Here is a 12,204-nt window from a genome sequence, read left to right on the forward strand (position 1 = left end):
ACCATGGCATAACTGCCATACGTATCGCACCTACCTCAATATGTCATGAACCACACACTTCCCAAATCTCTGTGACTGGTATACTCACGTCTTCCGCACTTCACCCACCAGAAGTATCCACCTCCACGTTTTCGATAACAGCATCACCTCCAATCCTGACAACGTCCACCACATCCTCAAGACCAAGTTACACAACACAACTATCTCAAGGGCACATTTTTCTTCACTTTCCGGCAAGTAATATAGATTGTTGGATATTAGAACATCGTGAGAAGATTTTTTTCGACATTATATGTAAATTCTCATTTGAAATAGATCTCGAGTGCTTTATTCCTTCTTTCCCGGAGTCCAAGCTAATAGACAGTTTCGACCTCGCATCCAAGCTATCAGTACAGCAACTAATGTCATCGTCGTTGCTCATATGGAAACTGAAGCGATTACTGAACATTGGTTCGGAGAACAAGTTTAAAGAAGCAATTAGAGTGGTGGACAATGTGACAATGGAGATGACAAGGAAGAAGAGGAGGGAGATGGCGGCAACGACAACAAATCTTAACAAATCGAACTTACTGTCTAAATTCATGGGGTCCATCGAAGAGAACAAGTACTTGAGAGATATAGTCATTAGTTTTCTAAGTATGAATTGGTTGAGAACAAATTGAGGATTTTAATATTGAAGTTGTAGAATGTGTATTGTATAGCTTGAATTTGCAGTGTTAAACTGTTAGAATTATGCGAGATATGATGAAATTAATTGTTAAAAAATCAATCGAATAATTAATTTTAGTTAAAATTAAAATATCTGATCTAAAATTATTCAAAGACTAAAATAAATAAATACTCATAATTTTATTATTACAACTTATACGATTATACTTATTGAGACAACTTTTATTTTATTATCTAATGTAAATGTTACTACTTTTAAAAAATTATTTTGAAAAAAAAAAAGAAAAAGAAAGCAACTTTTGAAACTGTCAAATACAAAATCCACTTCAGTTTATTACACATTTGAGCCGTGGCTCCAACCAAACAAGGCCTTAAAATTCCGTGTGACGTATAAATATTCCGGTGCATATTCTGTCTAAATAAGCATTAACGTTTTGTTTGTCTGTCAACCTCTGAAATCACCACCACACCCCTCGATCTCTTTCATCTCCCTTATAACCACACCACCACTCTCTCCCTTTATTCGCATCTCTCCCTATACCCATCACTGACACACAGAAACACACTCTCTTCTGGAACTTTCTTCTCCTTCTTCTTCGCCAATGGCCACCGCCACTCTCAGCCCCGCCGATACCGACAAGCTCTCCAATCTCAAATCTGCAGTTGCCGGATTGAGCCAAATCAGGTTCTATACTCCATTCATAGCGCATTTCTGCTTCCTTTTACTTCTTTTTCTCTCGATCTCTTTTCTCCTTTGTATTCTTGTGAAAATCGCTGTTTGCGCGCCAAATTTTGTCGCGATTTCCAATCGGAACTTGATTTGTTTTTTGGCAGTGAGAATGAGAAGAACGGCTTCATCAACCTCGTCTCTCGTTACCTCAGGTCTGGATCCTTATTTCAGGAATCTTACTTAATGTTAAATCATGATTAATGATAATGATTAGATTCACTCAGCATGTGTCTTTTACTCTCGAACTATGCTAATTGCTACGTTATGGCGGAGAATTTCATTTTACTTTGAGTCTGATTAGCTTGATCGATTTTCATGCATGACGATGGATCGCAGTGGCGAAGCTCAACATGTTGAGTGGAGCAAGATCCAGACGCCTACGGATGAAGTCGTTGTGCCTTATGACAGTCTAGCGCCAACTCCTAAAGGTAAGTTTCTTTTTCGCGTTTTTCTTTTGTCTGATTGGTTTATCTGAATCCGATGTGACTAATCAATGTGTTTGCTGCCTGAACTGAAACTGGTGCAGCCTCTTCCGAGGTGAAGAGCCTCTTGGACAAGCTTGTGGTGCTTAAGCTCAATGGAGGCTTGGGGACAACTATGGGTTGCACTGGTCCAAAGTATGCCGAATCTGATTTTATTATTTTACTTGTTTATTGTAATTATTTGTATTTTTTTATGCTTACTTTAGATGCGGAATTTTCAGTATGTGATTTAAAGATTAAGATCATCTGTCTGATGTTGCCAATGAATGTCTGGTTCGTGCTTCTTTGATGCTTATCGCAATGATCAGTCTGATAAACTCTATTGACTAGAATTTGGAACATCACTAGGCGTTTCGATTGGTTTTTCAGCTTGGTTATTTAATCACCAGTAAAAAGAAGGAAATTAAAAAATAATTTCCTTTCAAGCTAGACTTCGTCACTTTATTATTAGTATTGTCATGAAAGTTTATAGATTCGTGAACGAGAAAAATTATGGAAACTATTTTTTAATATATCATATCACATTGTTCCATGGCATGTCTGTAACTCTTAATTTATGTATAAATGTAATGCAGATCTGTCATTGAAGTTCGTGATGGGCTGACTTTTCTTGATTTAATTGTTATCCAAATTGAGGTTAGTTTACGGTCCTCTCTTTGCTTGACCTTTATTTTGTGTCCTTTCCACTGATAAATACACTTCGTGTGCACTTTCCACTGATAACATAAATTGTTGTAGAACCTCAATGCCAAATATGGAAGCAATGTTCCGTTGCTGTTGATGAACTCATTCAACACTCATGATGACACTCAAAAGGTATATAAAAATTTTCTTTTAACTCTTCTGGCTGGAATTATGCGATAAATTATTGCGGATCTAACAATTTAACTATCTGTAGATTGTTGAAAAATACAAGAGCTCAAACATTGAGATTCATACCTTTAACCAGGTTTGTATCACTTAGTTTCTTGCTTCATTTTGTTTTTTTTTTTAGAATTCAAGCTCTAAATTCTCATCTGAGATTGGTTTTGCAAATTCAAATTTATGCAGAGCCAATATCCCCGATTGGTTGTTGATGACTTTTTGCCATTCCCATCCAAAGGGCAGACTGGCAGAGATGGGTGGTATGATTTCATTTGTGTATTTTGCCTTTGTTATTCAACTGCATTGATGTAACTAGTGTCACTCGAGTCATGTATTTCTCTCCCTTTGAATTGGCAGTCCAGGACGGCTATAAATATAGTTTGTTGATGAATCAGAGGTTGATTTAGATACTTACATAGCATATCTATCCTTTAAACTACTATTTAGATGGCTATTCAGATTCAGAAAGATATGAATCTATGGCCAATTAACTACACTTGGGAGCTCAGTTGAACAACTTTCGTTGTTTTTGGTATGTGATTTGTCTCCTGCATTTCAATGTCATGTTTCAGCAATCCCGGAGATAACAATCTGAATTAAATTGACTTTTCATGCATGGGAGGGAACATTTGTAGTTTATATTGTCTGTTTTGTTTTGGCAGTCATCATTATTTCAGGGCTGTTATTAGTGTACCCCGAGTTGTATATGATGTGACACAATTAGGCACAAACTTTGGCATAAAATATCTATCAAATTTAAGTAATATCATATTCCAAGTACATCTTAAACACGTATATTATCATATTATGGTTATACTGGAAGTAGAACACATGCTTTGTTGTTGTTGTTGTGGAATTTGTCATGTGTTCGTTAGTCAGCTGCCATAACTTTGGCCTTTGAGCATGTCTTTGCTCATAGCTTCCTAAGCTTGGTTTATGAGTAATTCCTTCATGCATAGGTACCCTCCTGGCCATGGAGATGTCTTCCCATCATTACTGAATAGTGGAAAACTTGATGCACTATTGTCACAGGTTTACACCAGAACTCAATTTATTTTTATTTGTGGATGGACAAAGTCTTATATTTCACCCTTTTTTTCTTTTTAAGAATCGTAACTATCACTGTTTTCCCCCCATTTTTTCCCTCTTACAGGGTAAGGAGTACGTGTTTGTTGCCAATTCAGATAACTTGGGTGCTGTAGTTGATTTGAGTATCCTTATTTAATATTCCGCGCTTCTTCATTTTTGGTTGTACTGCTTTTCAATTCTATATGAAGGTGGTACCTTTAGTATCATCCAGCCTCCTTGACTGGTTAATTTAGAAATCTTAAATCATTTGATCCAGAACAAGAATGAATACTGCATGGAGGTGAAGAACGATCATTATCATCAGCAACTGCCTTTGAGCTGTAGACCTCACATGATTTTGATTAATTTACCTATATTTTTTGGTGCCTGTTATGCAGGTGACTCCCAAAACATTGGCTGATGTGAAGGGTGGCACTTTGATTTCTTATGAAGGAAGAGTTCAGGCACGTAACCATTGCTGAATCACCACTTCTCAATCAAGATTTAGCTGATTAAATCTGTACTGTGATGGTTGCAAATGTCTAACTTAAAAACTGCTCCTCTTAATAAATCCTCCACAAATTTTATCCGAAAATTCGAAGGGGAAAGATATTTTGCTTGCTAGTTTGATAATTGCCCCGCTCTAAAGCATTTTTGGTTTCTGTGCCTTAAAACAAAATTTTAAAACTGTATTGTCCATTCGAAATTTGCAATAGTGTCAATAAGTGATGCTTATCTTTGATTCTCTAATGCAGTTGCTGGAGATTGCCCAAGTCCCAGATGAACACGTGAGCTACTAATCTCTCTCATATTCTCTTTTGAATCATCCCTAGTTCCCAAGTGGAGGGGGGAAATTGCTTTAGGGCATTATTTAGTTATTTTCTATGATGAGCTCTGTTTTCCGGTTTCTCTAATGAAGTAGGAAATGGTGTCTCCCATGATAGGAAATTAGAAATTCAGGAGCACTTATTACTAGACATATATGAATATTCAGCTGCTACTAACTGATAACCATCGATGATATGAAATACAATCATCAGTTGTTAAAATAATTCCCATCATCATTTATGCACTATAAACATTGATGGTTTAAGATGATTTTGCTTGATAATGACACCTACATTAGGAATTTAAGTTAGAATCATGTTCCAAATACAAGTCTAGAACTTTGATTGACACAACAATTATTTCTTTAACATATGATGCTATCTTTTATGCAGGTCAATGAATTCAAGTCGATCGAGAAGTTCAAAATTTTCAACACAAATAATTTGTATGTTTTTTGGTTAGCTATCTAGTTATTTTAGATTATATGCTCTTTTGGGGTATTGATAACATACAATTTACAGGTGGGTGAACTTGAAGGCAGTTAAAAGACTTGTTGAAGCTGATGCTCTTAAGATGGAGATTATTCCTAATCCAAAGGTGTATATTGCATACTTATAGATGTGAAATAGCTCATCTTTCCATTTTATTTGGAAAATTGCTGACACGTGAGTTTTAGGAAGTTGATGGAGTAAAAGTTCTTCAGCTAGAAACTGCAGCTGGTGCAGCAATAAGGGTACTGAATGCATATTAACATGTTACTAAAATGATCTTAATGTTGAAACTGTTTAGTGCTCTGACATTTCTCTCTCTTAACAGTTCTTTGACAAGGCTATTGGAATTAATGTTCCTCGATCCCGCTTCCTTCCGGTGAAGGCAACTTCAGATTTGCTGCTTGTCCAGGTTATGGTTTTTTTATTCAAGTGATTGGAAATTGATTGGTACTTGATCTTTCGTTAAATGTAGTTTTTCTTGTTTTGCAGTCTGACCTCTACACTTTACAGGATGGATTTGTTACTAGGAACCCAGCAAGGGCAAATCCAGAAAACCCATCTATTGAGTTGGGGCCAGAATTTAAGAAGGTTAAGATCTATATAACACCGACTACATTGTATAACATGGTTAATGCAATTATTGATGTTCCCAATCTCGTTCACAGGTTAGCAACTTCTTGAATCGTTTTAAGTCAATCCCTAGTATAGTTGAGCTCGACAGCTTAAAAGTGGCAGGCGATGTATGGTTTGGAGCTGGTGTTGTCCTCAAGGTTTGGGATCTAATCCTCATATTATTTTGGTTATTTTACGGGGTAGAGAAATGCTTACTGTTGCTTAATAGTGATAAAATTTCTGTACTCCAAATTTTCGTAGCCCAATTGTTATGGTCCACATTCTTCAGGATTAGAGTAATTGTGATGATCATATTGGAAGTTTGATCATCCAGCAAATCCTCTATTTCCCCTCCCCTATCCACGTGCATATGCACCAAAGGAATTCCCCTTGCAATGATTAAAGTCAGAGTTGCATTATCCTGTTTTAGGAACCCAGAATTGTTTTTCTAATATAAGCCTGATGCTAAAATTTTGAAATAGGAACCATATAAAGTTGGAATATCTTATACACAGTTTGATATTCTTATAGTTATACCTGATATTGAAGTCTATAGGCTTAATTAAAAAACAAAAGCATTATGCTATGAAAAAATGAAAAGCATTTACTTAAGACATAGTTATAGCATCGTTTAATCATGTATCTAAGTTTAACTAGAAGCATGAGGTTTGGTTGTGGTGGTTGTATGAAAGTAAACTTTGAATAACAGAATACTGATCATGTTATATTTAATTGACGTTCAAGGCTTCAAGCTACCCCGAAGTGAACCCTCCGATGAGGGTTCCTCTTTTATGTTTTCATTGCTAGCAATTCATTTTCTGCCTTGATAAGGGGGAAAAAAATCGCTCATCAGTTGAGGCTATGAAACTTTTTTTAATTGGCTTTTGATAGCTGTTATCCTCGTGGTTTGGTACAGGGAAAAGTAAGTATCGTCGCAAAGTCGGGTGTAAAGCTGGAAATACCTGACAAAGCTGTCATTGCAAACAAGGTATTTTACCAACTTTAGTGTACAAAAGGGCAGTGTTTTATAAGTTCATCGTTTTAAGTACCTTGAATTGTGATGCGCAGGAAATTAATGGCCCAGAGGATCTGTGAGGAAACTAATGGAGTGTTGATGTGTAGCCTGGCAGTCTTGGGCTATTTTATGTATTGTTTTTAAGCTGCATAGGAAAAGAAAAATAAAGTAGTTTTTGTTGAGGTTATCTGCATATGGAGCTTTACGGTTAACTTTGTAAAGTTTCCATTAAATGTGTGATTTGTGAGCAATTGACAAGGACTCAAGGAGGACCATGTTTTAGACCATTTTTGTATAATAATTTGTTGGACAGAACTAAAATAAACTAACAAGCACTAAACGTGAAATGGTATTTCCCTTGGCTATAGATATGAAATAAGTATTGGCCTACACAAACATTGCCTAATTTTTTATGCAGGGAAGTGAATTAAGAGAAAAATAAATGAATTTCAGGGAGCTGAAGGATCCCGGGGTCTCACCGCAAGGCCAGGAATCAAGCTCTAAAAACTTGACTTGATGAACACTGGAAGGGTGAAAACTAAAATTGCAGAAACTAATGCAGGAAGCGTGGTATGAATTTCCAAAGAAAGAGATGTAAGGATTTTTATTATAGAAACTCAATGGAACAGTGCTATATATATATATGGTATAAATTGAAGAGAGTATAATCTGATAAATGAGGAATGATTATAGAGGAGCGTGGAAAATGCAAAAGAAGAGAAAGTTCTGTGAGAAAAGAGGGAGAGAATGCAGAATAACAGAAAAGAGAGAGAACAATCAATCATTGCTGCTTTCCTCATTAGTCTTTCTTCTAATTTTCTTCCTTACAAACACTCACAAATCAAAATTTCAGAGGAAATGAGATAGAGGAAAATTGGTATTTTTCATGTTAGATTCTAATGGAATACACTCAGTATGTATGTTGAAATGCAACTCCTTAGATCCTTAGTTAGTGAGTTCGTATATTGCCTCTGAAAAAGTTTTCAATGAAACAAAGAGCTGAAATGAATCGTTGATTTATCATTGAGTAATTGGATGTGTTATAATAGATGAGGCAACTTTGTTATATATAGCAAGTTACCATAGAATTCTGTTGAAAATAGAAAACAGAATAACAGAATTGAAAATAAGTTAGATTTGACTATCACTTAACAATTGTGTTTTGATCTTCTTGATCTTGATCTTCTTGATTTTGATCTGTTATATTACATACTCTATCTCTATTACCTTCCCTCAAACTCATGGTGATTTTGGAAATAACCTTGAGTTTGAAACGAAACTTCTCAAAAGTAGGAGTTGATAAGGCTTTAGTGAAAATGTCAGCAACTTGTTCTATAGAGGGTATGTACACAACCTTCAATTGATTCTGATTAACCTTCTCACGAACAAAATGCAAATCCAAGTAAAAGTGTTTTCAGTCAATTTATCAAGAACAAATGCAGTAAAGGACTGAGGAAAAGGGGAAGAAGAAGAAGAAGTGGCTGGGTTTTGATGAGGGATGATTGAGGCCATGGATCTTTTAACTATGCTCTTGATACCATGAAAGAGTTTTTAATGAAACCAAGAGCTGAAATAAATTGTTGATTTATTATTGAGTAATTGGATGTGTTACAATAGATGAAGTAACTTTGCTATATATAGCAAGCTACCATAGAATTCTATTGAAAATAGAAAATAGAATAACATAATTGAAAACAAACTAAGCTTGACTATCACTTAACAACTTTGTCTTGATCTTCTTAATCTTGATCTATTATATTACATACTCTATTTCTATTAGCCTCGATATTTTGTTCCCTGAATTAAGAATGCATGAAATGCTTGAACCTTGTCTTAGACCAGAATGAGAAAACGTTTGGATTTCAGTATGGCTCAATAATTTTTTTTATAGACATTGATTTGTTAACAATTCGATGTTGTTAGTCTCAAGATCATTTTGATCAATGATGATCATAAAATTTAGGGTAAAAAACCTATATGTGCCAAATGGGGTTCAAAATTATCCAAATCAGCCAAATGAAATTTTGATTCATGAATCCGCCAAAGAACAATTATATGTAATTCGAATCAATACGACTCGAATTTGATTTCAACGTAGTTCGAATTGACTTAATTCGAATTACTCAAAGCAATTCGCAACACGTAATTCGAATCGATATGTAACGATTTATAAACATATAATTCGAGTCGATATGTATCGAATTATAAACGTATAATTCGAGTCGAATCAATTCGAATTAGTAGAGATTCGAGCTTTTAAGGTAGTTCGAATCAAGTTGATTCGAATTACTCAATGTTCGAAACTAATAGTAATTCGAAACGATATAATTCGAATTACAAGGGAGTAGCCTATATAAGGAGTTCGAGTCAAGGTCATTCGAACCACTTTTCCATTCTCACACCCCACCAAATCCCAGAGAAAACGATCCAGAATTGGTCCGAGAAAGAGTGGAGAGGCAAAGTCAGGCGATGGGGGACGATCCGGGAAGGCTGTATCGACTAGATGGAGTTGCTCATATCGCAGGGGTGATCAACGACGAGGTTAGTGGTTTTTTATAGTGATTTATGTCAGTGGTTTTTGATAACGGTATTGATAGTGGTTTATTTGAGCTGATTTGCATGCGGTTTTATTGGCTGTTTATGTTAGTGGGTTAGGCTAGTGGTATTGCATGTGGTTTATTCTAGTGGTTTTGTTTTCGGTTTTTTTGGTGGTTTATGTTTGCGATTTTGGGTGGTTCTTTCTTAGCGGCTTATGTTAGCGGTTTCGGGTGGTGGTATTGGAGGTGGTTAACTGAGTGGTTTTGCATGTGGTTTTTTTTTAGTGGATTTGAATGTGGATTATGTTAGTGATTTTCTGCATGCGGTGTTAGCATGTGGTTTTGCTAGTGGTTTACCACCATTATTTTCTGCATGTATTTTACAGAAAAGGTCTATGTTTGCGGTTTTTGTAAGAAATTCTGTTAGCGTTTGACTATATATGTTAATTGTTTACGTTATGAATTTTATCTGTTAGTGGTATTGTAATTCAAAATATTTATGTGGTCAATAATGCCCAGCCCCAGCATTGCATATCGAGCATGCGACGGCAGCAGGGGATGCGACTAGATGAGAGGTACGTTCCGTACTTGCAGATGGCCGGATTATACCATCTTGCGAGACTGAACGACAGATGGTTTAGATTGGACGAGCCCCTTGTGAGTGCCTTCGTGGAGCGGTGGCATCCGGAGACGCACACGTTCCACATGCCGTTCGGAGAGTGCACCATCACGCTTCAGGACGTCGCTTATCAGTTGGGGTTGCCAGTAGATGGACGTTACGTCAGTGGTTGCCTGACAGACTTCCACGTATACATAGAGGGTGGCAGGCCAGCGTGGCAGTGGTTCCATGAGTTGCTCGTTGTGTTACCTCCCGCGAACCAGATACAGAAGTTCGCTGTGAACTGCACCTGGTTCCAGGAGACCTTTGGAGAGTGCCCCGAGGGGGCAGATGAGGAGACGGTCAGGCGCTTTGCCCGTGCCTATATCATGATGTTGTTGGGCACCCAACTGTTTGCCGACAAGTCTGGCAATCGTATTCACATCAGATGGTTACCATTTGTGGCTCGGCTTGAGGAGATGGGGGCTATAGTTGGGGGTCGGGGGCACTAGCATGGTTGTATAGGTGCATGTGCCGAGTGGCCAACCGACATGTCGTGAAGTTAGTTGGGCCGTTACAATTACTTTAGTCTTGGATCTTTTGGCGGTTTCCTGGTTTTAGCCCTGCTGGGTATGATGCGTTTAGCTGGCCCCTTTGTTCGAGGTACCACTATCTTATTATACAATTTACCCTTATTTTATGTATTTACAATTTCGCATGCAACTTTATTCCTCTTAGAATCATTCATGAATGCAATACTATGTTTAATTTCCTATGCAGGTGGTCAGGATACAATCCTGGGATTAGCGAGAAGGGACCTTGGGTCCAGATGGCTCGACTGAGGATCGACTTGTTACAGGCTCGGGATGTAAGTACGCTAAGCTCATATGTGTAGTTACTGCTTCTTTCAGTTTATATGGTTTAACAAATTTGTCAAATGGATTTAATTTGCTTTTTTCAGTTCATATGGATGCCCTACAGCACACCCGACATCCTCCAGGTTGTCCATCCGGAGGTCTTGGAGCCTCGGCATACGATGTTATGGCAGTGTGTGACGTCCCTGATATATTTTGCGGTTGTTGAGTGGCATCAGGTTGATAGAGTGTTACCGCAGTTCGGGGGCGTACAGCCTCCCCCACATCCCGCCCTGAACATCAACTTCTTGATGTCGAAGGATGAGAGAGGTGGTGACTGTTGGTTCCCGTCCCATTTACAGCATTGGCATCTTCACTGGGAGACACGTGCAGATCACGTTTTACGGTTCGATGTTGTTGCTGACCCGAGACCCTCACATGAGTTCTTGGCCTGGTGGCATCAGCATGGAAAGAGGTTCTTGTCACCTGAGATGTACTTGGGGGATCCGAGAGGTATTCCTATTCCGGCTGAGGCGACGCAGAGGGGTGCCGGCCGAGTTCCAGATATGGACCGAGTTGATGACGTTCCTGACAGGCGTCGGGTTGAGAGGAGAGCTCGAGTTGGGACATGTCGTAGTGATAAACGAAATTTAGCATGTCGATTTAGAATTCACTAATGAATATGATCGTGAGTATAGTCTAATCGACACTTAAACTTCGTACCAAACAATCCTACAATCTATAACCGAGAGTATTAGTCTCCCGAGTCGTCCTCCCTTGGAATTGCTAGAGTGTGCATTTTATTGATTAGAAGGTCTTGTTATGATTCTTCGCCAAGTACCATCCTTCTTTGGAACCAACAAAACTGGTACAGCACATGGACTCATACTCTCCCTAATATGACCTTTAGCTAATAACTCCTCCACTTGCCTTTGAAGCTCCTTTGTCTCTTCAAGATTACTCCTATAGGATGGTCTATTAGGAATGCTAGCACCAGAAATAAAATCAATTTGGTGCTCAATCTCACGTAATGGAGGCAAACCACATGGCATGTCAGTAGGGAAGACATCAGCAAATTCCTGTAACAAAGAGACAAAGCTATTTGGCAAATTTGGATTAAGGTCAGTGTCAGAGAATAAAGTATCCCTAAATCGAACCATAAACAAAGCTTTCTTGCCTATTAAAGCACTCTTTAAATCTCTCTTTTTTTCAAAGAAACACACTTTGCTCTCAACTTTCTCAATTTTCTCTGTATTTGTACTACTCTTATGACATTGACTCTTTTCTTTCTTTTCATTCACCTTTGGGCCTTTTGCAATATTCTTTTCTCTCATAGCCTCTTTTCTCTCAGATTTTTCTGTGATCTCACATCCCATGTTCCCCTTGGTATCCTGGTGAAACTTCAACTGGTCAAGGTAAACCTCCTTAGGTGATAAAGGAGCAAGAGTGATCTTGC

General features: G+C 37.7%; 2 protein-coding genes across 2 annotated transcripts; both read left to right on the forward strand.

Annotated features, from left to right (window-relative positions):
* Nucleotides 1–1,090: 1,090 nt before the first annotated feature.
* Nucleotides 1,091–7,046, forward strand: LOC107481004 (UTP--glucose-1-phosphate uridylyltransferase). Its single transcript, XM_016101207.3, has 21 exons — nt 1,091–1,354; nt 1,504–1,551; nt 1,736–1,827; nt 1,926–2,016; nt 2,457–2,517; nt 2,620–2,697; nt 2,780–2,830; nt 2,932–3,005; nt 3,705–3,777; nt 3,899–3,956; nt 4,068–4,114; nt 4,212–4,277; nt 4,569–4,601; nt 5,034–5,086; nt 5,163–5,238; nt 5,318–5,374; nt 5,458–5,541; nt 5,622–5,720; nt 5,798–5,902; nt 6,661–6,732; nt 6,813–7,046. The coding sequence occupies exons 1-21, from the start codon at nt 1,272–1,274 to the stop codon at nt 6,837–6,839; spliced, it is 1,428 nt and encodes a 475-aa protein (XP_015956693.1). The 5' UTR covers nt 1,091–1,271; the 3' UTR covers nt 6,840–7,046.
* A 2,790-nt stretch (nt 7,047–9,836) lies between these two features.
* LOC110278768 (serine/threonine-protein phosphatase 7 long form homolog) lies at nt 9,837–11,425 on the forward strand. The gene is made up of 3 exons (XM_021137022.2): nt 9,837–10,399; nt 10,675–10,762; nt 10,856–11,425. Exons 1-3 carry the CDS (start codon nt 9,837–9,839, stop codon nt 11,423–11,425), a joined length of 1,221 nt encoding a protein of 406 aa, XP_020992681.2.
* The last annotated feature ends 779 nt before the right edge of the window (nt 11,426–12,204 follow it).

Source organism: Arachis duranensis, chromosome 3, assembly GCF_000817695.3.
Source record: "Arachis duranensis cultivar V14167 chromosome 3, aradu.V14167.gnm2.J7QH, whole genome shotgun sequence".
Lineage (NCBI taxonomy): Eukaryota > Viridiplantae > Streptophyta > Magnoliopsida > Fabales > Fabaceae > Arachis > Arachis duranensis.

Excerpts from the sequence above, each read along its gene's own strand:
- LOC107481004 (XM_016101207.3), top strand. The coding sequence starts at position 1,272 with ATGGCCACCGCCACTCTCAGCCCCGCCGATACCGACAAGCTCTCCAAT. Across the intron at positions 4,115-4,211 it reads AGAATGAATACTGCATGGAG|GTGACTCCCAAAACATTGGC; the intron begins GTGAAGAACGAT and ends CCTGTTATGCAG. Across the intron at positions 5,903-6,660 it reads GAGCTGGTGTTGTCCTCAAG|GGAAAAGTAAGTATCGTCGC; the intron begins GTTTGGGATCTA and ends GGTTTGGTACAG.
- LOC110278768 (XM_021137022.2), top strand. The coding sequence starts at position 9,837 with ATGCGACGGCAGCAGGGGATGCGACTAGATGAGAGGTACGTTCCGTAC. Across the intron at positions 10,400-10,674 it reads GCTATAGTTGGGGGTCGGGG|GTGGTCAGGATACAATCCTG; the intron begins GCACTAGCATGG and ends TTTCCTATGCAG. Across the intron at positions 10,763-10,855 it reads ACTTGTTACAGGCTCGGGAT|TTCATATGGATGCCCTACAG; the intron begins GTAAGTACGCTA and ends TGCTTTTTTCAG.